Below are 22,102 nucleotides of genomic sequence, written 5' to 3'. Positions count from 1 at the left end.
CTGTCGGGAAGGAATGCTTCCATCCCAAGAATCTGCCGCTCGTCTGCCCGTCTAAATCCACCACGTTCCCTGTGTGTGGTGAACGTGTGTATGGGAGTGTCCATAGCTGTGGTGAGTGTACTGGGCTGGAGGAGGACCCACACTTCCCATACAGCCCAGGGGAACCCTATAATCCGCCCCTGGTTGTTATTGAAAAGTGTCCTGGTCAGGTTGAATGTTTGCCGTCCACATTTTTATGAAAATCTGTTTCCCTTCATTCTTGAGATCAGTGGGAATCTCACAGTCGGACCCCTACCATTCAGTAAGTGAAGGCATATCCCAGTGATACTGCAGTGCCTAATATTGTGGGCACACCCCTTTAACGGATGTGCTAGCTCAAAATCAAAGGGTGGTCTCTGACTAGTTACTGATATCATGGCAAAAAAGAGAGCGCAAAATACCATACACTCAATTTTTTATTTATTTTGTTTTCTAATTTGCAGTGATCGCTAATTAGTTACAGTGTTAATGATGCAAACATTTGCTAAGCACAAGACAGTTCACTTGTTAGCTTCAGTGTAATTACTTGGGTGACATCTTTTAACTATATTTTTAATATAGGTTACACATGTAATTAACAAATCTGTCCTCTTTTGGTTAGTTCAGTAAGGAATAGGATACACCTTGAAGTTAATGACAGTGACACAAATTAGAGAAAGCTCTCTGCATTAAGTATGTAGTTATCAATATTACCATAACTATAATAGATCATGCCTAAGAAGTTTATTAAAAAGGCTTTTTTTTCTCTAATTACCCACATACAATGATTAACAAAGTCCCTCTAGTGTGAGGATATGGTCAGTGTCAATACCGCACACAAAAGTGCAACTAAAGCTAGGCTCTAAACTGGCCTCAAAGTAACATCTAGTGGGCCAAAAATAAGCACACACTTTAAATGGGTTTCCGTAAACCCAATAATTTTTTTTTTAAATGGGGAAAAAGTAATACACAATTTAAATGATCCAGTCTTATATTTTGTTTTACCAGGTCTCGGTTTGTTTCGGACAAAAGGACTGGTCATTGGATGATGCAACCACGTGATACTATACTATGAACGAGGAAACACAGCAGCCTAAAGGAGTTTTTCTATGTCTTAAAGTAGCCATACACTAGATAAAAGTTGGCCGGCATAGCTGATGATTTTAGGCATTTCAGCTGACTGCCATTTGGAAAAAAGTTGCGCTAATGATCGTTCACGATGGCAGACAGCAGAAGCTTGTCTGCTGAAAATGTAATTGGCCATGCTGGAAAATGTTGCTGTTATCGGCTGAAATCACATGTTTATGGCATGATCGGCCAATCACTTGCCACTGTGCTCAAGGACCAGGGAGTCAGTTTTTTTTAAAGCGGACTCCCTTGTTGGACAGGTTAGTTTGGCATGTTGCTGGTGGGATTATTTGTACGAATGATTCTGCGGTCAAACATTATCACAAATCTGTGGCCAGCTTTACAGGTTACAAGCAGTCTGAATTACCAAGATTGCCTTAAGGCCCTTCCTTTTTCAATTAAAATTATGGGGCAGGGCTGGAAGGATGAGGTCCTCAGTAAGAAGCAGCCTGCTATGTGCATACAGATCTAAACTGTTGTCAGATATCCTTTAACTAGGTAACCCAAGCTTTGCGATGTGTAGGGTCGCCAAACAATAGAGCATACACATTATATACTGGAAAGCACTTAATTCCCAAAGAAAAGTCATATGGACCAGACAAATATCTGGATCACAGAATACAGTAACCTACAAAGTGGTCAAGTTGCCTACAGCAACAAGTCAGCCTTATATTCTGTAAACTGTGCACATTCCATTTTTGTCTGCATTAGACTACATGCACACGAACGTTGTTTGTTTCTGTTCCGTTTTTTTTTTTTTTGCAGATAGGATGCGGACCCATTCATTTCAATGGGTCCGCAAAAAACACGGACAGCACACCGTGTGCTGTCCGCATCAGTATGTCCGTTCCGTTGCCCCATAAAAAAAATAGTGCATGTCCTATTTTTTTCTAGTTTTCGGACAAGGATAGGCATTATTACAATGGATCCGCAAAAAAAAACGGATGCCATACGGAACGTCATCCGTTTTTTTTTTTTGCAGATCCGCAATTTGCGGACCGCAAAACACATATGGCCGTGTGCATGTAGCCTTAAGCTGTCATTATGTGAGTCAAGTGAAAACAATTGAGAGCACCTAATGTTCTTCAGTGAGAACCTCTCTATTTGTCATTCCTGTCCTCCAGAATAATTCACATTAAAAAGTAGTAGAGCAGCTTTTTTGGGAGAAGGGTTACAACAAATAGGAATACTTAATAGAGAGGGAAAAAAAAAAGTTTAATATTTGGGGGGGGGGGGGGGGGGGGAGTATATGATCAAACAACTCAATATCAAGAATCAGAGCACATAAATGATTGGGTAGACATGTAAGAACTTTAATGGAACAAGCAGAAAAGGCAGACCAGAACCGTCCCAAGATGGAAAAAAACAGCCCTGCATGAAATCAGGGACCTGCCCTGTTCCGAGCAACATCCGCTCAAGAGGCCAGTTTAGATTGTGGAAAAGAATATTAAGAGATGGCTTTTTCCACAATTATCTTCTAGCATTCAGCACTCCTCCAACACTCCTCTTCAGAGAACAACAACATCTTTACCTCATGGCAAATAAATATTTGGTCATAAAACCATATACATAAAAATACATGAAAAATTATTTTAACAAAAAAATACTTATATTATTATGCTTGCTATTAATATTATACCTTTGGACCCTTTGATAAATACAGTGGGGGAGATGTATAAAACTGGTGTAAAGGAGAACTGGCTTAGTTTCCCATAGAAACTAGACTCCCAAGGAGCTCTGAAAAATGAAGGGTGGAATCTGGTTGCTATGGGCAATTAAACCAGTTTTCCTTTACACCATATATAAAGAGTATGGTGGCTCTCTATCGCCTTTCACTGTGGATGGGTGCTACTAAGCCTGATGACTCACCCGGTCAAATAAATTAAAAATGTATATAGAAAGGCTGAGCACTCTCCCAATGGACCACAATACAGACTATTCAAAATTAATTATATTTATATTTATTACACCGATATATAGATCAAAAATTAAAAATACACCTTAAAAAATACAATACAATATAAAAATTATTTGAATAAAAAGTGTTCAAATAAAAAGCGTTCAAATAAAAGCATTAATGATGGTATACAAAAGATTAATGTATGCAACTTAAGTAATATGCTGATTGGAAGAAAAAAGGAGTCGATATCTATTCAATATGTTCAATGTGAAAATAATTTTCGACCATAAGAAAATAAATGTTCGAATGAAAATAGGAACAAGTTATTTCCTTTTGGATAAATGTCCAGACTGGAATATGGTATTCAATATGAACTTGCAATAATAATGTGTTCAATATGTTCAATGTGAAAATAATTTTCAACCATAAGAAATGTTCGACTAGGAATAGGAACAAGTTTTTTTCCTTTCGGATAAATGTCCAGACTGGAATATAATATTCGATATGAACTTGCAATAATAATGTTGATTAAATATTATTCAATCAGTATTCCCTGTATGGCAATGCGAAAAAGAGGAGCATTCACTCTTGCGAAATGCCGTCTGGCTATAGCTCACGGTGGCGTCCCACGTGGCTAATGGAGTCAGATTCGGCTGGTACCTGTTAATGATGATTCAACAGGAGCAATATGAACGGAGTAGCCCTCTGTGTAAAGGTTCTTTGGTAGGAGAGTCTTTAAATGCAGCTCTATCATTTCAAGGGTTTAAATGTTCGCTATATGCCATATGAATCCATCAGGGTAAAAGAAGCCGATTCCAGTAGTTGAAGTCAAAAACGTCCATCAGCTGATGTGCGGGTCTTTTGAAACCAGACGCGTTTCGGGGTCTTTTCCTCGCCCCTTCCTCAGTGGACACTGGTTTCAAAAGACCCGCACATCAGCTGATGGACATCAGCTGATGGACGTTTTTGACTTCAACTACTGGAATCGGCTTCTTTTACCCTGATGGATTCATATGGCATATAGCGAACATTTAAACCCTTGAAATGATAGAGCTGCATTTAAAGACTCTCCTACCAAAGAACCTTTACACAGAGGGCTACTCCGTTCATATTGCTCCTGTTGAATCATCATTAACAGGTACCAGCCGAATCTGACTCCATTAGCCACGTGGGACGCCACCGTGAGCTATAGCCAGACGGCATTTCGCAAGAGTGAATGCTCCTCTTTTTCGCATTGCCATACAGGGAATACTGATTGAATAATATTTAATCAACATTATTATTGCAAGTTCATATCGAATATTATATTCCAGTCTGGACATTTATCCGAAAGGAAAAAAACTTGTTCCTATTCCTAGTCGAACATTTCTTATGGTTGAAAATTATTTTCACATTGAACATATTGAACACATTATTATTGCAAGTTCATATTGAATACCATATTCCAGTCTGGACATTTATCCGAAAGGAAATAACTTGTTCCTATTTTCATTCGAACATTTATTTTCTTATGGTCGAAAATTATTTTCACATTGAACATATTGAATAGATATCGACTCCTTTTTTCTTCCAATCAGCATATTACTTAAGTTGCATACATTAATCTTTTGTATACCATCATTAATGCTTTTATTTGAACGCTTTTTATTTGAACACTTTTTATTCAAATAATTTTTATATTGTATTGTATTTTTTAAGGTGTATTTTTAATTTTTGATCTATATATCGGTGTAATAAATATAAATATAATTAATTTTGAATAGTCTGTATTGTGGTCCATTGGGAGAGTGCTCAGCCTTTCTATATACATTTCCTTTACACCAGTCTTGGCATTTTCATTCTGCAGAGATATAGTCCAGAGTTGAACATGAGCTTTGCACCACATGTAAAACTTAGAAGCTTGTGAGTAGGTTCTACCAAACCATGTTCTTCTAAAGGCTTAAAGGAAAAAAGGTCTAGATATGCAGTAATGAGGAGTGTCTGACTACAGGGCTCTGATCAGGCTATACGAAGACATAAAAAGTGGCCTAGAAGTACATCATCTAGTGCCATCGTGCCTTGCACGTGCACGAAACTCCAAGACGGAACGGTCTCCTATAGTTCATGCTGATTCGTAGCAGAGAAGATGCAACTACAGGGCATTGCTGTCTTTTAGAAATATTCCAGTAGCACAAGCTTAAGATGTACCACATTCCTAATATTGTGGGCTTAAATAAATAAAATGCACAGATCATCAGCATAGCGAAGAAAAACACAGCAAACATCATTAAAACCATCAGCTGCAAATAATACTGTGTTGAATGGAAACACTCAAATATGACATAAAAATCCATAACGGACTATACCCGAATGTTACGAGATCCTATTTGTTCTTTAAGGCTTTTTTTTATTTTAAATATTTGATTTAATTAAAAATTGCTATTTTATCAGCTCTCCGTATGTGCTTAAGCTGCCTCTTCTTTCCAGGTAAATGATTGTGGCTCACCCTACCAAAGATCACATTGAACTGTAAACATACTGGATGATAAAGAGACGAGGATTTTATTTGTAGTGCCTAATGCGGAGACTGGAACACAAAACACAGCAGCACATTAATATGCATAGTAAACCACGGTGCTAAGAAACATCTACACGGTAAGCGGAGATTTTTCCAATACTTCTATAGAAATGTTCCCCCCCCCCCCCTAACATAAATAATGATGTGGTTTGGCGTATGCAGGTATGTACACACCCAAACTGATCAAACTATCACTATTTAACCTAACACAGTAAGCCATACCTTCCTTGCCACATATAGAACATTTCCTGACTCACATCCCTGCTTCTCTTTTCAGGAAGGCAACAGTTACTATTCGTAGGACATCTGGATGAAGACCAAGGCAAGTCTCCAAAAGTGAAGGCGGTAAAGACCATTTGAGTGCACCTGTCTAGCAGTCTCTTACACATGATGTACACAGGAGACATGTGACTTTTAGTATCTAAGGATGCAATGGTGAAATCCAGAATGCTTAGAGGTCTGAGCGATTTGACATCAGTGATGATTTATTTACACGCGTGAGATGAATCCTAGGGCGAGACTGCCAGGGATTTGAATAGTCTCTAAAGCAAGGGAAGAAGGGTTAAATGGGAAGGTGACGGGGAAGATGTGCTTGGCATCCATTAGCAGCTGAGGTGAGTCCTTCCGGTCCCTTAGACGCAACTGAAAGACAAAAAGTTTTACAATTTCTATAAAAAAAACGAAAACTAAAAAATATAAAAAATGATATAGTTATATTAGTTATGTTGCTAAATCCGATATTATTGCACCTGAACACATCAGAAAACTACCAATGAGGGAGTCTAGATTGGGAGGTTGAGAAGCACTTTCCTGTGCTGGCTCATGACTGCACTTGTCCATTGTCATTAACAAGCTCAGGCTTCAACTGAGGCCTAGTAGAGGACAGTGAGGGATCTCCAGCATGACCCCATTTAGGTTAACAAACTTTCATGAAAACAAAAAAAAACAAAAAAAAACAAAAAAAACTGAACTTGTCTTTTTTTTTTATCAAGAGTTCTACTACACTTAAAGGGGTTGTCTCAGTTTGCCATTTCTGGTGTCCGGAAGCAGCTTAGCTTCTTCTGCTACGCTGTTTGTGTAGCTCCCATTCACTACAATAGAAATGACAGAAACAGCAGAGCTTAACATTAGTCCCATTCCACGGTGACCTGAGACAACCCCCTTTAACCTCATGGTTTAGGTTTTTATGAATTGACCTCTAACTCCCTGGGATGCAGTAAATATAAGAGGAAGAAGGCGCATACTTTACCTGTATGTTGCGTATAAATGATACAAGGACCCTCTCTTCAAATTCATTTACTGGAGTATAAAGATTCAACACCTTCACAATCTGTAAAGACAACATCTTATGTTATGTATGGTGCACAAACCGCAATGGCAGGGAAAAAGCTAAAGCCGAAGGCTGCAAGTAGAAGATCAAGTAATGCTAGACAGCCCCCTTACATTAGCAGTAGAAAGGGCTGCCCAGTGTAGCATGGCGCAAATATCGCTTGCCCATATTTTATGCCAACCCCACACAGAAGTAGATGATCACCCAGTAATCACTTAGATTGTAAGCTCATTTGGATCATCTCCCCTCTAGACCATATGTCAGAATATGACAACTGCAAAACTGCCTAACATTAAGCGCTGATATATTAGCTTGTGTAGTATGTACACAGGGTACTGCCGATTACCTGAGCAGTCGTCAGAGCATTGCACATGGAGCAGATGGCCTCCGCATCCTCATCAGTTTTCTTCTTGACTTGTAGCAACTGCGCAGCCTGAATTAAAGGTTCCAGCGTCTCCTTAGCTCCACTGTTCATCAGGTTTTTGTCACGCAGCCACTCTTCTAGCTGGCTCACATTGTACCTACAGAAAGACATACACAAAATACCAACATTGTAGTTGTATGTATCTAATGTCAATAGGAGTCTCCTCTCCTAGCTCCAGTGGCAACAAGGACGAGTTTATCAGGTTTGTGGATACTCTGAACAAAAATGAAAAATCGGCCTGAAATTCTTTAGAAAACCTACAGCAGCAATCAATGCAATTTTGCACTGGGAAAGCCACGACCCTGTTCCGCAGAAAAAAAGGGATCCTGAAAGACCAGTGTCTACGGGTACGTAGGAACTGTTCCAGCATGAACGATTTCCACTTGGAATCTAAAAAATTATATATTCGACTAGTGGACAGGGGTTACCCCAAGACCACCTTAAGACAGACGTTTCAACCGGCATTGGCCACGAACAGGGAGAACTTACTTTCTCCCAAAAAACTATTTGAGGGCGAACAGACGTTGACTCGCCTTATTTCCACCTTTGATGTGGCTAATGTTGAAGTAAAAACGATTTTGAAAAAATATTGGCCAATATTACAGATGGACCCCATTGTGGCTAAAAGTGTCTCTTCTTTTCCAAGTGTAACATATCGCAGGGGCCTCAGGGATCGACTGGTACATAGCCATTACGTCCCCCCTACGCCATCTGGGACGTGGCTAGACCATCTCCCCCTGGGGGTGTTTAGATGTGGGGCTTGTAAAGCCTCTGCTTTCATTTCCGTGTCCAAAACCATTACTTGCTCAGCTACCAACATTACCTATACCACCCGCGATTTTGTTAATTGTAGGAGTAAAGGAGTTATTTATATATGCCAGTGTCCCTGTCCCAAGGATTATATCGGGAAGACTTTCAGGGAATTTAGAAAAAGCATTTGCAAGCATGTTAATGACATTAGGAAGAAAAATGGTACGCCGGTTGCTATGCATGTTAATGAATGTCATGGAGGGAATCCTAGAGCCTTAAAATTTTCGGCCCTGGAACTTGTCCCAGTGTCCCCCAAAAAATTCTCCAGAGAGGCCGAATGGATATTTAGATGTAAATCACAGGCACCCTCCGGCCTTAATAAAAGGCCGACTTTCACATGCTTCATATAGTTTATTGCCTGGTTCTGGGCCTTCACTTCTGTGTTGGGTCCCCTTTTCTTTGGGAGAATAAAACCTCAGCTTTTTTTATATAAACGACAGTTCAGACTGGTCATAAATGCATGAAGCATTCATAGGTTCTCATCTTAGGGTGTAAGTGATCCAAAGCACCCCTCAAATTGTAACCTGATTGCCTGTATCTATGTGCAAATTCAGGTATTTTACAACTGGCAAGTGTGTCTCCCACTAAAGCGACTCTGCTAGGAGTTATTTCTTTTTTGAGGGAGAAAAGCCCCCCCCCCCTTCTCATCTAGGGGGAGAGTCATCATTATTCATTATTATTATTTTTTATTAATATTCTGTCCCCCTATTCTGTCTGAGTTGGGTGCAGGACAATATGAGTGGTTTGCTTTATCTTAAGTAGCCCCTATCTGTTGTTCTCCCCTTCTACTATCGGGCAGAGGTTTGTTTTTGTGGGGCGCGCCACCCACTGTTACCCTTGCCTGTCAGAAGGCTGTGTGTGGGGCTGTGCTGGAGCTCATGCGATACGCTAAACAGAAAGTGACGCATGATTTTCAGGAGACCGGAAGTAGAACAACGGCGTGCGCTCAAAGGACCGGAAGCGCCGTCATTGCCGCTTGTTAAGCGCCAATGCGCCACTACTTAAAGTTCTCCAGTACCGACATGCCGCACTGCTGCAGTATCTACCTTGCAGGAGGCAGCCGGAACGGGGAAGGGGCACATCACCTGTAAGTAAATAAGTTTGCTTTGTGGCTCTCTATCTTGCCTAAACAATTTTTAGCACACAAATATATTTAGGTGTTTTTTTATCTTATAGGTGGTATTACAATGGGGAGATGTGATGTAATCAGCTCCCTCTTTTGGTGTACCCAGCGTTCATCATAAGGTCTGCCTATCTTTTATAATCCTTTTATAATGTTATCAGTTCTGAATGTTATCAGCTATTATCCCTGGATGAAGTATTTGACTTGAGTTACAGTCAGGTTCATAAATATTAGGACATCAACACAATTCTAAGATTTCTGTCTCTATACACCACCACATTGGATTTGAAATGAAACGAACAAGATGTGCTTTAACTGCAGACTGTCAGCTTTAATTTGAGGTTATTTACATCCAAATCAGGTGAACGGTGTAGGAATTACAACAGTTTCCATATGTGCCTCCCACTTGTTAAGGGACCAAAAGTAATGGGACAGAATAATAATCATAAATCAAACTTTCACTTTTTAATACTTGGTTGCAAATCCTTTGCAGTCAATTACAGCCTGAAGTCTGGAACGCATAGACGTCATCAGACGCTGGGTTTCATCCCTGGTGATGCTCTGCCAGGCCTCTACTGCAACTGTCTTCAGTTCCTGCTTGTTCTTGGGGCATTTTCCCTTCAGTTTTGTCTTCAGCAAGTGAAATGCATGCTCAATCGGACTCAGGTCAGGTGATTGACTTGGCCATTGCATAACATTCCACTTCTTTCCCTTAAAAAACTCTTTGGTTGCTTTTGCAGTATGCTTTGGGTCATTGTCCATCTGCACTGTGAAGCGCCGTCCAATGAGTTCTGAAGCATTTGGCTGAATATGAGCAGATAATATTGCCCGAAACACTTCAGCATTCATCCTGCTGCTTTTGTCAGCAGTCACATTATCCATAAATACAAGAGAACCAGTTCCATTGGCAGCCATACATGCCCACGCCATGACACTACCACCCCCATGCTTCACTGATGAGGTGGTATGCTTAGGATCATGAGCAGTTCCTTTCCTTCTCCATACTTTTCTCTTCCCATCACTCTGGTGCAAGTTGATCTTGGTCTCATCTGTCCATAAGATGTTGTTCCAGAACTGTGAAGGCTTTTTTAGATGTTGTTTGGCAAACTCTAATTTGGCCTTCCTGTTTTTGAGGCTCACCAATGGTTTACATCTTGTGGTGAACCCTCTGTATTCACTCTGGTGAAGTCTTCTCTTGATTGTTGACTTTGACACACATACACCTACCTCCTGGAGAGTGTTCTTGATCTGGCCAACTGTTGTGAAGGGTGTTTCCTTCACCAGGGAAACAATTCTTCGGTCATCCACCACAGTTGTTTTCTGTGGTCTTCCGGTCTTTTGGTGTTGCTGAGCTCACCGGTGCGTTCCTTCTTTTTAAAGGGAACCTGTCACCAGGATTTTGTGTATAGAGCTGAGGACATGGGTTGCTAGATGGCCACTAGCACATCCGCAATACCCAGTCCCCATAGCTATGTGTGCTTTTATTGTGTAAAAAAAACGATTTGATACATATGCAAATTAACCTGATCTCACATACAGGACTCATCTCAGGTTAATTTACATGTGAGATCAGGTTAATTTGCATATGTATCAAATCGTTTTTTTTACACAATAAAAGCACACAGAGCTATGGGGACTGGGTATTGCGGATGTGCTAGCGGCCATCTAGCAACCCATGTCCTCAGCTCTATACACAAAATCCCAGTGACAGGTTCCCTTTAAGAATGTTCCAAACAGTTGTTTTGGTCACGCCTAATGTTTTTCTGATGGGTTTGTTTTGTTTTTTTCAGCCTAACGACAAGTGACAGCTCTTTGGATCTCATCTTGAGAGTTGACAGCAACAGATTCCAAATGCAAATAGCACACTTGAAATGAACTCTGGACCTTTTATCTGCTCATTGTAATTGGGATAATGGAGGAATAACACACACCTGGCCATGGAACAGCTGAGAAGCCAATTGTCACATTACTTTTGGTCCTTTAACAAGTGGGAGGTACATATGCAAACTGTTGTAATTCCTACACCGTTCACCTGATTTGGATGTAAATACCCTTAAATTAAAGCTGACAGTCTGCAGTTAAAGCACATCTTGTTCGTTTCATTTCAAATCCATTGTGGTGGTGTATAGAGCCAAAATGTTACAATTGTGTTGATGTCCCAATATTTATGGACCTGACTGTATGTGTACTCAGGTACTGTCCATTATCCCTGGACTAAGTATTCTATTGCTCTGACTTTCATGTATTCAGCTTTTCTATATGTATCCAGCTATTTATGTATTCAGCTACTATCTCGATATGTACTTAGCTATTACCAACCCCCTGAGGAACCCTTAATGGGGGAAACGCGTCGGGTTTATTATATTAATTAACTATGACTAAGGGCTCGTTCACACGACTGTTGGTGTCCCGTTCCCGTATTTGCAGATCCGCAATACACGGGCACCGTTCCGTTGTCATTCCGCATCACGGATGCGGACCCATTCATTTCAATGGGTCCGCAAATCCGGAGATGCGGAACAGAAGCACGGAACAATACGGAAGCACTACGGAGTGCTTTCTGGGGATCCGTTCCGTGCCTCGCACCGCAAAAAGATAGAGCATGTTCTATCTTTTTGCATAACGGAGGGATCGCAGACCGATTCAAGTGAAAGGTGCCCGTGCATTGCAAACCGCAATTTGCGGTTCACAGCACGGGCCACCAGCGGTCGTGTGAACAAGCCCTAAGGGATAGGTACATTGTTACTTCTTTTTTTATCTCTACTAATTCATCCATTTACTCCCCTCCATGGGGAATTTTCTCTACCTAGGGCTAATTTAGGGTCAGACAGGGAAGGTACGGGGACAGGGAAATCCCACCATCAGGGATTGTCCCTGGGCAGAGGCTTAGTTAGGGTGGGCATAGGGAGAGTTTCCTTTTCTCCCCTATTTCTGGTCAATTCTCTAGACCTCTGATTCCTGCCTCTGTCACTGCCTTAGTCAATTGCACCTTTATCCTGATATCAACACATTCCATTACTGGGTGTTTCTAGTGGATACCACACGCCCAGTTCTATTTGGGTCATCTCATTGCCCTTGTGTATTTTTTGTTCGTCTAAAATTATAGGGCATCCTTTTATCTTATGTAGATTAAAAGTTAAGTCTTAAGGGTCCTTAATTTTCCTTTAGTTGTGTTTATACTCCAGTGGTTTGGCCTGTAAGTAATATCTCCGAAACCATATTAACAAATTAAAAAGTTTGTCTGAGTAATAATAACAAATTGTACCTGTTTTCTCTGCTGTTTCTTTGAGCATTGTGCTGCGGGTCCTCCCGCAACTGACGTTCCGTGCACAAGTCACCGCTGAAGCCAATCGCTGGCCTGAGCTGTGCATGGGATGTCCTGCTGAGGCCAGTGGTTGGCTGCAGCCAGAAAAACAGTGAGGACCGAAGCACATTGCAGGAAGAAACAGACAGTCAACTATAATACAGAAAAAACTTAAATTAAGAGCCATGACCTTTGATAGGCAAGCTATTTAAGCACTCTGTTTTATAGAGGTCTTACTGCATTGATTGGCTTGGTCTTCTGCACTCTTGGTTTACAAGAAGATTCCATAGTACCTGCAATTATGCATACTAGTTAGATACAAACATAGTTTGTATCAACCTTTCCATATCCGTTGACAAAGACTACTTCTGCATCAAAACCTTAACGTACAAACGTAGCCTTAAAGATAGGCCTTCAGAAGCATTGTTAGAAGTTCTCACTGATCAATGAACAAGCCAAGACCCTTTGGCTCATGACAGATTCTCTTTGAAATAACAGCACACCATAGTTCTTTTAATTTTGCAGATCGAATATGCATATGCAATGGTTTTCTAGAAGCAGACCAATTGTGACAATGGTCCTCACCTTATCTGCATCCCTTTGCTCCATGAGCACATATCCTTTCTGAGCAGCAGGTTGTTGAGTGTGACGGCGCCAATAATGTAGAACATCTGCTTCACCACCTGCTTGATGAGCTCTGGGTCCATACCGTGCTGACACAGTATGGAATGGAAAGTGTTCAGTTGCCTCACTATGGAGTCCAAAGTATACGTTCCTTCATCAGCTATACTGGATGTCCTCTTTCGCAAACCTGTAGGTTTCACCCCTGAGACGCCCTGAATGGTCTCATGCTCCAACATTCCAGAAACTGAAGAACACAAAAATATATTATTTACTGAAATATATATATATATAAACTATTCACTGTAATGACCAATTAGGATGACTGTTATTAAAAACAGAGAATTACAAAGAATCATTTTTATGTGATTTTCATAGGATTTGGCAACATACAAATTGTAATCCACATTAATCTAACATAATATGTGAAAACAAAGTGCTTACACTCTGACAGGGGGAGACAATGTGGTGGAGGTCTACTGTTGAAACTTGGGGGGGGGGGGGGGGGGGGGGGGAGTCGTTCTGCTCTTTTTAAATAAAGTTGCTCTTAGACAGGCACATTAATGCCATCAGTCTACAGGACTAAAATGGTCTGTGGTCTACAAGGGTGAGCAGTGGGGCATAAAGTCAATGACTCACAGTGCTCCCTCCCCCACAGTTTTTAACCTCATCTGTGTCTTGTTGAAATGAAGTTTAAAATTACACTAGACATAGTGCCACTTATGGATACATCACCGCTGAACCAGTGATTGGCAGCAGCGGAGCATATGACCATGCCCATGCTGCCAGCAGAAAACAAACTAGGGACCGAATGATGGACACACCAGAGCCATCGCAGAGGACTGAAACAGCGGGGAGCAGGTAAGTATGAATCTTTCGCTTTCTGTGGCAGGCTGCCATAGTTAGGTAAAAACTATTAATTCTTGGACAACCTCTTTTAAAATCCCAGTACTAAGAAATATATAGTGAAGATTACCAGAACTTTTTGGGATCCTTCAGATATTATGAATTTTGATGACCCTATTTATTTATTTATTTTACTTCAGGAAGATGGCATAACTAGTTATTTTCTGTTTTGCTTTCAAAGAGTTTTTCAACCAAAAACACTACTGTTCCTTAATAAAAGTATTGACGGGCCACCTAATGATCTAATAGCCCATGGTATAGCAGGGAGATGGATCAAGAATACAGGGCTGGAAGAAAAAGCATGGACTAGTTTTAGCAATTTTTTTCCCTTAAAGAGGTTGTCCAACCCTTTACAAATGATGTTCAGCTGCCATGCACCAGAACTTGAAAGCTCTGTCCATAGCGCTACAGTAACCAGCTTCGCCCACTGCACAATTCTTATTGAACTGAATGGAAGGACGCTACAGTAACCAGCTCCATTCAATGCACAACAGACGGAGTTGTGTAGTTGGAGCAGCAGAGCTACTCCTAAACAGCTGATAGGCAGTGGTGCGGGATGTCAGACCTCTGCTGATCATATAGTGATGGTCTATCCTGAGGCTAGGCCATCACTTATAAAGGGTCGGACAACCACTTTAAATAAGCAGTGGAACAGTCTGTGTAGAACAGTCTCAGATACTTTTGACATTACATAGAGTGTGACGTTTTTTGGTATACATTATGGGTAGAGCCATATGGGTTAGGTCCCCTGTGGATATCCTGCAGCAGAAAATCGACTGTGTGTGTGGAAGAAATCCACAGAACACAACACCCTGCAGATCTATACTGAGGGCCTAAACCATAATAAATGTACGGGTGAACCAAAACTACAGACACCTATAATAATTACCATACAATACGTATAAATTAAATAGAAATCTTTATTAGTACATCAGTATCGTAATAACAATAAAATAGTGGCAGAATACATATATAGAGGATGATAAAAAGATACAAAAACACCTCCCTAATGATGCCAATAAGGGCCCATTCACACGACCGTAACGGCTTCATGCCTATACTGCAAATGCAGGGTTTCCGCAATATACGGGCACTGGCCGTGTGCACTCCATGATGCAGACCCACTGACTTGAATGGGTCAGCGATCCGCAAGATACAGGCAAAGATAAGACATGTCCTATCTTTTACGGAACGGAGGCATGGATCGGAAAGCCCATGGAAACACTACGTAGCACTTCCGTGGGCTTCTGATCCATGCCTCCACACTGCAAAAGATAGGACATCCCCCATCTTTGCCAGTATCTTGCGGATTCAAGTCAATGGGTCCGCATCCGCTCAACAGAGTGCACACGACTGGTGCCCGTGCATTGCAGCACGGGAACGGAGCCCTTAGATTCGTCTGAATGACCCCTAACAATGTGAAATATACAAAAGGATTTCAATAATAAAACTGGGGTAACTGGTTTTGTTACTGAAAACCTTTTGTATACTTCACACTGTTAATCACATCACCAGGGAGGTGGTTTTATATGTTTTTATCATCCTCTATGTGTGAGGTCTTTAGTCTAGGGCAGTGATGGCGAACCTTTTAGAGGCCGAGTGCCGAAACTGCAACCCAAAACCCACTTATTTATTGCAAAGTGCCAACATGGAAATTTAACCTGAATACTACAGTCCCACTATAGTATATCTTCCATGTACTTTATCATTTAGCCATAATATCCTGCCTACATTCAGTGCGCTGCCTGTGCTGCTGTTCATAGTGTGCCCTGCGCTGATAAATGGCAGGAAAAGTCTAAGGCATATTGGTGCACCATAGACTTTTTCCAGGGTGTGGGTGCCCACAGAGAGGGCTCTGAGTGCCGCCTCTGGCACCCGTGCCAGAGGTTCGCCACCACTGGTCTAGGGCTACAGTGAAAGTTCAGATGTAAAGACTACCATACAAATTTTACATGAGGAAGACCTTGTTTGCTGTGGATATTACCCTACGTATTGAAATTATGAAATCCATGGTGAAAATCAACAAGCTTTCCGCACAAGAATGAGCAGGTAGCGTCACGCTGCACGTGGCCTATACAGTACCGGTATGTCCTCAAAATAATAAAACATGTGGCACTTTTAGGTTTTATAGTTGCCACCAAACAAGTAATGGTACATGCACAGAAAAAATTACCTACAAACACACACTGGGGGACATTTACTAAGCATGTCGCGCCAGAATTATGCACCAAAAAGAATGGAGTCTTGATTTGCTCTAAATTGTTTTCTCCAGAATTTTCACCATAAAGAATGTATAATGCCAGAAATGAGTTATAAATGTCAAAGTGGGCGGGGCTATCAAAATGGCGCACGTTATTCCTCATTTATCATGCTCTTATCGGCAGAAATGGCTCAAATTGTTGCGGACAATTAAGTCCGCTTATGTGGTGGTGGTGTGACAAAAAGTCGCATTTATAGAGAAGAAAGCACAACTCTTTGTGGGAACAAGTGATCGGTAACTATTAAAACAGCATTATTTTTTTTCTCATTTAAATGAGCTAAACAGCAGGGTTCTGTCAGTAAATTGACTGACAACAACAAAAACGTCCCGAGTGAGACAAAAGTCGGAATTTACCTGTGGAAATGTCGCAAATATGTTTCAAAAGTCGCAAGTGTGGTCTGGCAGCGCTGGCTGAAATGGGGCATTTCTGTTTTTATAAAAAGCCGCATTTTCGTGCCATTTGCGTTAAAATGTCACAAATAAAGTTTAGATTTATAAAAAGTCACATTTTAAAAGTGGCGTACGCCTTTTGATATATGAGGTGAAATGAATGACCACTTTTGATTTGTGAGGTTAGGATTTTTTTTGGGCGCAAATTACGCCATTATTGATAAATGTCCTGCAATGTATCTTGACAATTTAGCGCTTGAACGTAAATATTGACACAATAATCTCAATTTCATATTACTCACCGATCATTGGCTGTAATATATTCTCAAGCACCCTGACCAGCTGCTGATAGATCTGAATAGCCAAATCACTCAACACTTGTCTGTATTCAGCAAGATCAAAGTTTGTGAGACAGTGTTCATTCTGCCGGTTTGTGTTGTGCTTCATAAAGGACTGGAGGAAGAGGAAGGCAGGCAATCAGCAACACTCATCTCTCTGACTGACATAGATGAATATCCCTATAAATTTATTTGGGGTAAACACTGGGGGAGATTTATTAAAACTGACAAAGGAAAACTGGCTTAGGTGCCCAGAGCAACCAATCAGATCACTCCTTTCATTTTTTTAAAGGAGCTTTGAAAAATGAAAGCATACGGGCAACTAAGCCAGTTCTACTTTACACCAGTTTTGATAAAGCTCCCCCTTGACATTTGCATCCTGCGTAGGTTTCTGTGTCTTTTTGTTGCGCCCCTTGTGGTGCCATTGGTTATCGGTCTCGGCACTCAAAAATACATGGTCCACGATTCCCCTACTCTGGTATCTGAAAACAGATCCTCACTCTTCAGACTCATCTTCGCTCCCCCGTCTTCTGGGGGAGATGTCACATGACCGAGGGCACGGGTTCAGTGGGAGTTGAACCCGCTGGAAGATTTGTCACATTGAGCAGTGACATTTTAAATTCTCGGCGTGCGATTAGAATAAAAAACCTGATTTGAGATAATCATCCAGAATTAAGAACCCATTCCATTATTTATTTATTTTTTTGCGGGTCGACAGCACGGACATTTGGATTCTGCCAGCACACAGTGTGCTGTCTGCATTTTTCGCAGCGCCATTTTAATGAATGGTTCTGCATGTGGAACAAAAATAAAGGGAATGCAATTAAAAGTATATAGCTAGAACTGTTTAAGATGTTCCCGACCACCAGTCGGGTTGGGAAACAGTAGAGTGCTCTGGCGCTCGCTGTTTCAATAGCTCAAATTGCCATAAATGAGAGGTATAGAAACAGCGCAGCACAGCAAGCTATATGTTTCCCTAACTTGGACACAGTATGGCTTGCTGTACTATGCTGTTTCTATACCTCTCATGCACAGCAATGTGATCTACTGAAACAGAGGGTGCCAGAGTTCTCTGCTATTACCTGGCCAGCTGGTGGTCAGGACAGTCTCGCATCTCGCCGTTTTCCTTTAAAAGGAAAAAAATATACTATATTTTTTGCTTTACAAGATGCACCTAGGTTTTAGAGAAGGAAAATAAGAAAAAAAAAAAAAGTATCAGACCCTATATCAGGACCTCCTATCAGACCCCCTTTAGTCCTACATGCCAGACCCCTGTATCAGACCTTAAAATAAATACATTAACTTATCTCTCCTCCTCCGTCACTACTCTGCAGGTCTGGCAGTCTCTCCTCCAGTCACTCACGCTCCCTGGTCTTCTTCCGGCCCAAGCCGCACAGTGACCTGACTGTGGTGTACTGATGCTGTACGCCGTCAGGACAGTGCAGCGTGGCCCCAGGAAGACCAGGGAGCGGCGAGTAATTACTCCCCATACCTACTGCTTACTACTGAGTGCTTCCATAATGGAAACACTCACTAATGTTTGCTTTACAAGACACACTGCCATTTCCCCCTCACTTTAGGGGAAAAAAGGAGTCTTATAAAGTGAGAACTATCTATGGTCATTTCATTGGCACTTAAGTGTCGCTATGACATTTAAAAACTGTGATAAGAAATTTCAGTAAGCAGACCAAATGGTACCTCTTCTCCACTGTACTGCTTCAGGCAATGCAGGAACCGGCAGGTGTTGGAAAGCCAGAAGGAGACGGTTTCAAAGTCATCCCCCCTTTTCTAGAATTAGAAATAAGAAAAAAAAACACAACTAGAACACACTTTACCAACTGGATTGACGGCTCTTTACATGTTCAAGGCAAAATGACTAAATAATAAATAGGTAAATGTTAGATTTGTGTGCATGACAAAGTATAAATTACTCCATGTTATATGTACACCGTAAGGGTTAAATGCTAATAAACAAAAAAGCCTAAGTTTCCTTGGCAGGAGTCTACTGGGTAGACATGCCATTGTTCAGCGGTGGAAAGAGGCCATGATGCAGAACGTCTCACTCCTCCAGGGGCCTGTAAGAATGCCAGTTCTGGCCTGGTGCCATCTTAGTCTCACATCTTGTCAATCGCATTATGGTCACAGTCATGCTGAGCGACTTGCATCATTGCTTCCATCCAGACATAGTCTCTACGGACACTTTCCAAAAATAGAGCACATACACAGCGCCTGCTTTGATCATAAGCCACCTGACACAGTGTACTGGCTAAAAAAATATAATAAATCAGGGTAGAACAGGAAAGGAAAAGAAATATTTAGCAAACTACCCAGAATATTTAAAGAGGTTGTCCTTCAAAAAATATTCTACAGTTTTTAGACCATCACCTGGATCTGAAAACTTTTGTAATGGCATGCAATTAAAAACTCTGCATAGCCACTGAGTTATCCAATAAAATGTATCTGTATAGCGCCACCTGCTGTTCTTTTTCTTATTTCTGTGTCCGGCTCACTGAGATGGCCGCACATGCTCAGTTTCATCCTTCAACTGCCTCCTGCGCTATGACAGGAAGAGGGCTGCAGCAAAATGGACACGCCCCCTGAGCTGCAGCAGAAAAGACACGCCCCCTGAGCTGCAGCAGAAAAGACACTCCCCCTGAGCTGCAGCAGAAAAGACACTCCCCCTGAGCTGCAGCAGAAAAGACACGCCCCCTGAGCTGCAGCAGAAAAGACACGCCCCCTGAGCTGCAGCAGAAAAGACACTCCCCCTGAGCTGCAGCAGAAAAGACACTCCCCCTGAGCTGCAGCAGGAAAGACACTCCCCCTGAGCTGCAGCAGAAAAGACACTCCACCTGTGCTGCAGCAGAAAAGACACTCCCCCTGAGCTGCAGCAGAAAAGACACTCCCCCTGAGCTGCAGCAGAAAAGACACTCCCCCTGAGCTGCAGCAGAAAAGACACGCCCCCTGAGCTGCAGCAGAAAAGACACGCCCCCTGAGCTGCAGCAGAAAAGACACGCCCCCTGAGCTGCAGCAGAAAAGACACGCCCCCCTGAGCTGCAGCAGAAAAGACACTCCCCCTGAGCTGCAGCAGAAAAGACACGCCCCCTGAGCTGCAGCAGAAAAGACACGCCCCCTGAGCTCCCAGCTTGATATAAATCTAGCAGAGCAATGAATGAATGAATGGGGAGATCTCTGGATCCATCTGAGGTACAGGGCTGGTTCTAGCTTTGTTAGAAAGAGATTGGCATAAACTAAATGGGGTATGATTTTCAGTTTTTATATTAATCATGGGATAACCCCTTTAACACTTAAAAGTGCACTAATCCTTAGTCTACGCACTTGGGAAGACCCACAGAACATTACTACACCTGGCTGATGAGAAATACGTACCTGTACCTCAAATCATACAAGGTTAGATGTGGATGACTGTCAGAAAAAAAGAAAGTCTCTCTCTTACCAGGGTCTTCCGTGATGAGTTGGTAAATTTAGAGATCACTTAAACTATGTTGACTAATTTAATGTTTCCCAAGCAGGGTGCACTGTAATCCCAGGGCTCCTTGGAATCTGGTCAAGGGATCCCCAGAACACAGCAGCAGCAGGCAATGTTACTTGTACAATAGGAAAGGTAAAACTGATTTCTATCTTCTTAAAAGGAACTATAATCACAAAAAATGTACAAAAAATACTCTAATAACTCCTTGCTTCATCCCCATCTCCTTTGATTGTCTTCCAAGAGCTTAGCCAGGCCTCCCTCCTCCACCTCACTGTTCTGTGTCTGGCTGTAAGACAACTGGCTGAAGGAGGAACCGCCTGCTTCTGCATGTCCCTTGCTAAGCCCCTCGGCCCTGGCCACCAGCAGAAGAAGAAAGAGCTCAGCATAAGATTGACCCATGTGTTCTCTGCAATATGTCAGTGTCAGGATCATGCAGACGGTGCTGCAGACTGACAATCAGGGAGGGCAATTCGATTTCTGGTTTCCTTTTAGCTTTCATTTCTAGGTTTAGTATACCTTTAAGATTCTTGGCAAAACCATTAGCAGCCAGAATTTACCACTTGGCGGGAATGATTGAATGCTTTGCCCACCTCTACAGCAAGCTTGTCTGGAGGTAGGAATGACAGTAGAGGTTCCCCTGGATCGAAAATATGTTCAGGGGATCCCCCACTATAATAAGGGTGATAATGTCCAGATTTATGTTTCAAGAAATGGAGGGAACTATAATTCTCACTGTGTTTGAAATTGATTACCTTTAAGATCTTTTTGATGCCGTTAATGGTTGATGTGAGCAAGGAACGGACTTTCTGGTCATCATTGAGGTAATCAGCGTGCCGCACACACATAAACAGAATGTAAGCTGGTAGTCCCGGAATGAGATTCACGGCAACACCACGGGGCTTCAAGTCTGATAGAGAGAACAATAGTAGGGATTATCAGGATCAACATACATGCAGTGCATCTTCTAAGTAATACTCTGATGTCTCAGGAGACTTTTTACTATATAGAGTATTATAGCCTTATCTGATGTTCTAAAGGAGGCTTCTGATGTGCATGGCTATCAATAACATCGCCTCTTATAATGGAGGCCAGCCACGACTTTCTGCCGTATTTGTCACTAATATCACTGGTGACTCACACATCTCACTGACTTAAAACGGGGTCTGTCAGCTTCCATCTTACATTCTGAAATTTTTACGACAAGAATAAAGTTGCGTGCAAATCTGTCAAGACTGCCAACAGAGGCTCTGAATGGAGGCACCGACAGTGATGTGAACAGATATAAAGTCAACCCCCCCATTACATTAAAATAGGACTGTTTAATGCTTACCTAATATAAGATACTTTATGAGCTTCGGCTCATCTTCCCTCTTATACTCCAGCATTCCTTGGAAGTCTTTCTCTTTACGGGGAATATTAAGTGGACGTATTGGCTCATCCACTATCTGACCAGGAGACACATTCTCCATTTGACCAACTATAGAAAAGAGGCACAAATATTTT

At 41.7% G+C, this 22,102-nt stretch overlaps 1 protein-coding gene across 13 annotated transcripts in view; it reads right to left on the bottom strand.

The window, feature by feature from the left end:
* Positions 1-5,571: 5,571 nt before the first annotated feature.
* The window catches only part of MYO5A (myosin VA), a 175,157-nt gene continuing 158,626 nt past the window's right edge, over positions 5,572-22,102 (bottom strand). For all 13 annotated transcript variants that reach the window (XM_040413944.1, XM_040413948.1, XM_040413949.1 and 10 more), the window contains 8 exons: positions 21,930-22,076; positions 21,352-21,506; positions 18,808-18,897; positions 17,074-17,224; positions 13,180-13,462; positions 7,280-7,454; positions 6,853-6,933; positions 5,572-6,245 (listed from right to left, as the gene is read on the bottom strand). In XM_040413944.1, the coding sequence (XP_040269878.1) occupies positions 6,093-6,245; positions 6,853-6,933; positions 7,280-7,454; positions 13,180-13,462; positions 17,074-17,224; positions 18,808-18,897; positions 21,352-21,506; positions 21,930-22,076 (1,235 nt within the window). In that variant the 3' untranslated portion in view covers positions 5,572-6,092. The remainder of the gene's footprint in view (positions 6,246-6,852; positions 6,934-7,279; positions 7,455-13,179; positions 13,463-17,073; positions 17,225-18,807; positions 18,898-21,351; positions 21,507-21,929; positions 22,077-22,102) is intronic.

This window comes from Bufo bufo, chromosome 1 (genome assembly GCF_905171765.1).
Source record: "Bufo bufo chromosome 1, aBufBuf1.1, whole genome shotgun sequence".
In the NCBI taxonomy this organism is placed as follows: Eukaryota; Metazoa; Chordata; class Amphibia; order Anura; family Bufonidae; genus Bufo; species Bufo bufo.
The sequence above is the reverse complement of the archived record's forward strand: the minus strand, read 5'-3'. Positions and strand labels throughout refer to the sequence as shown.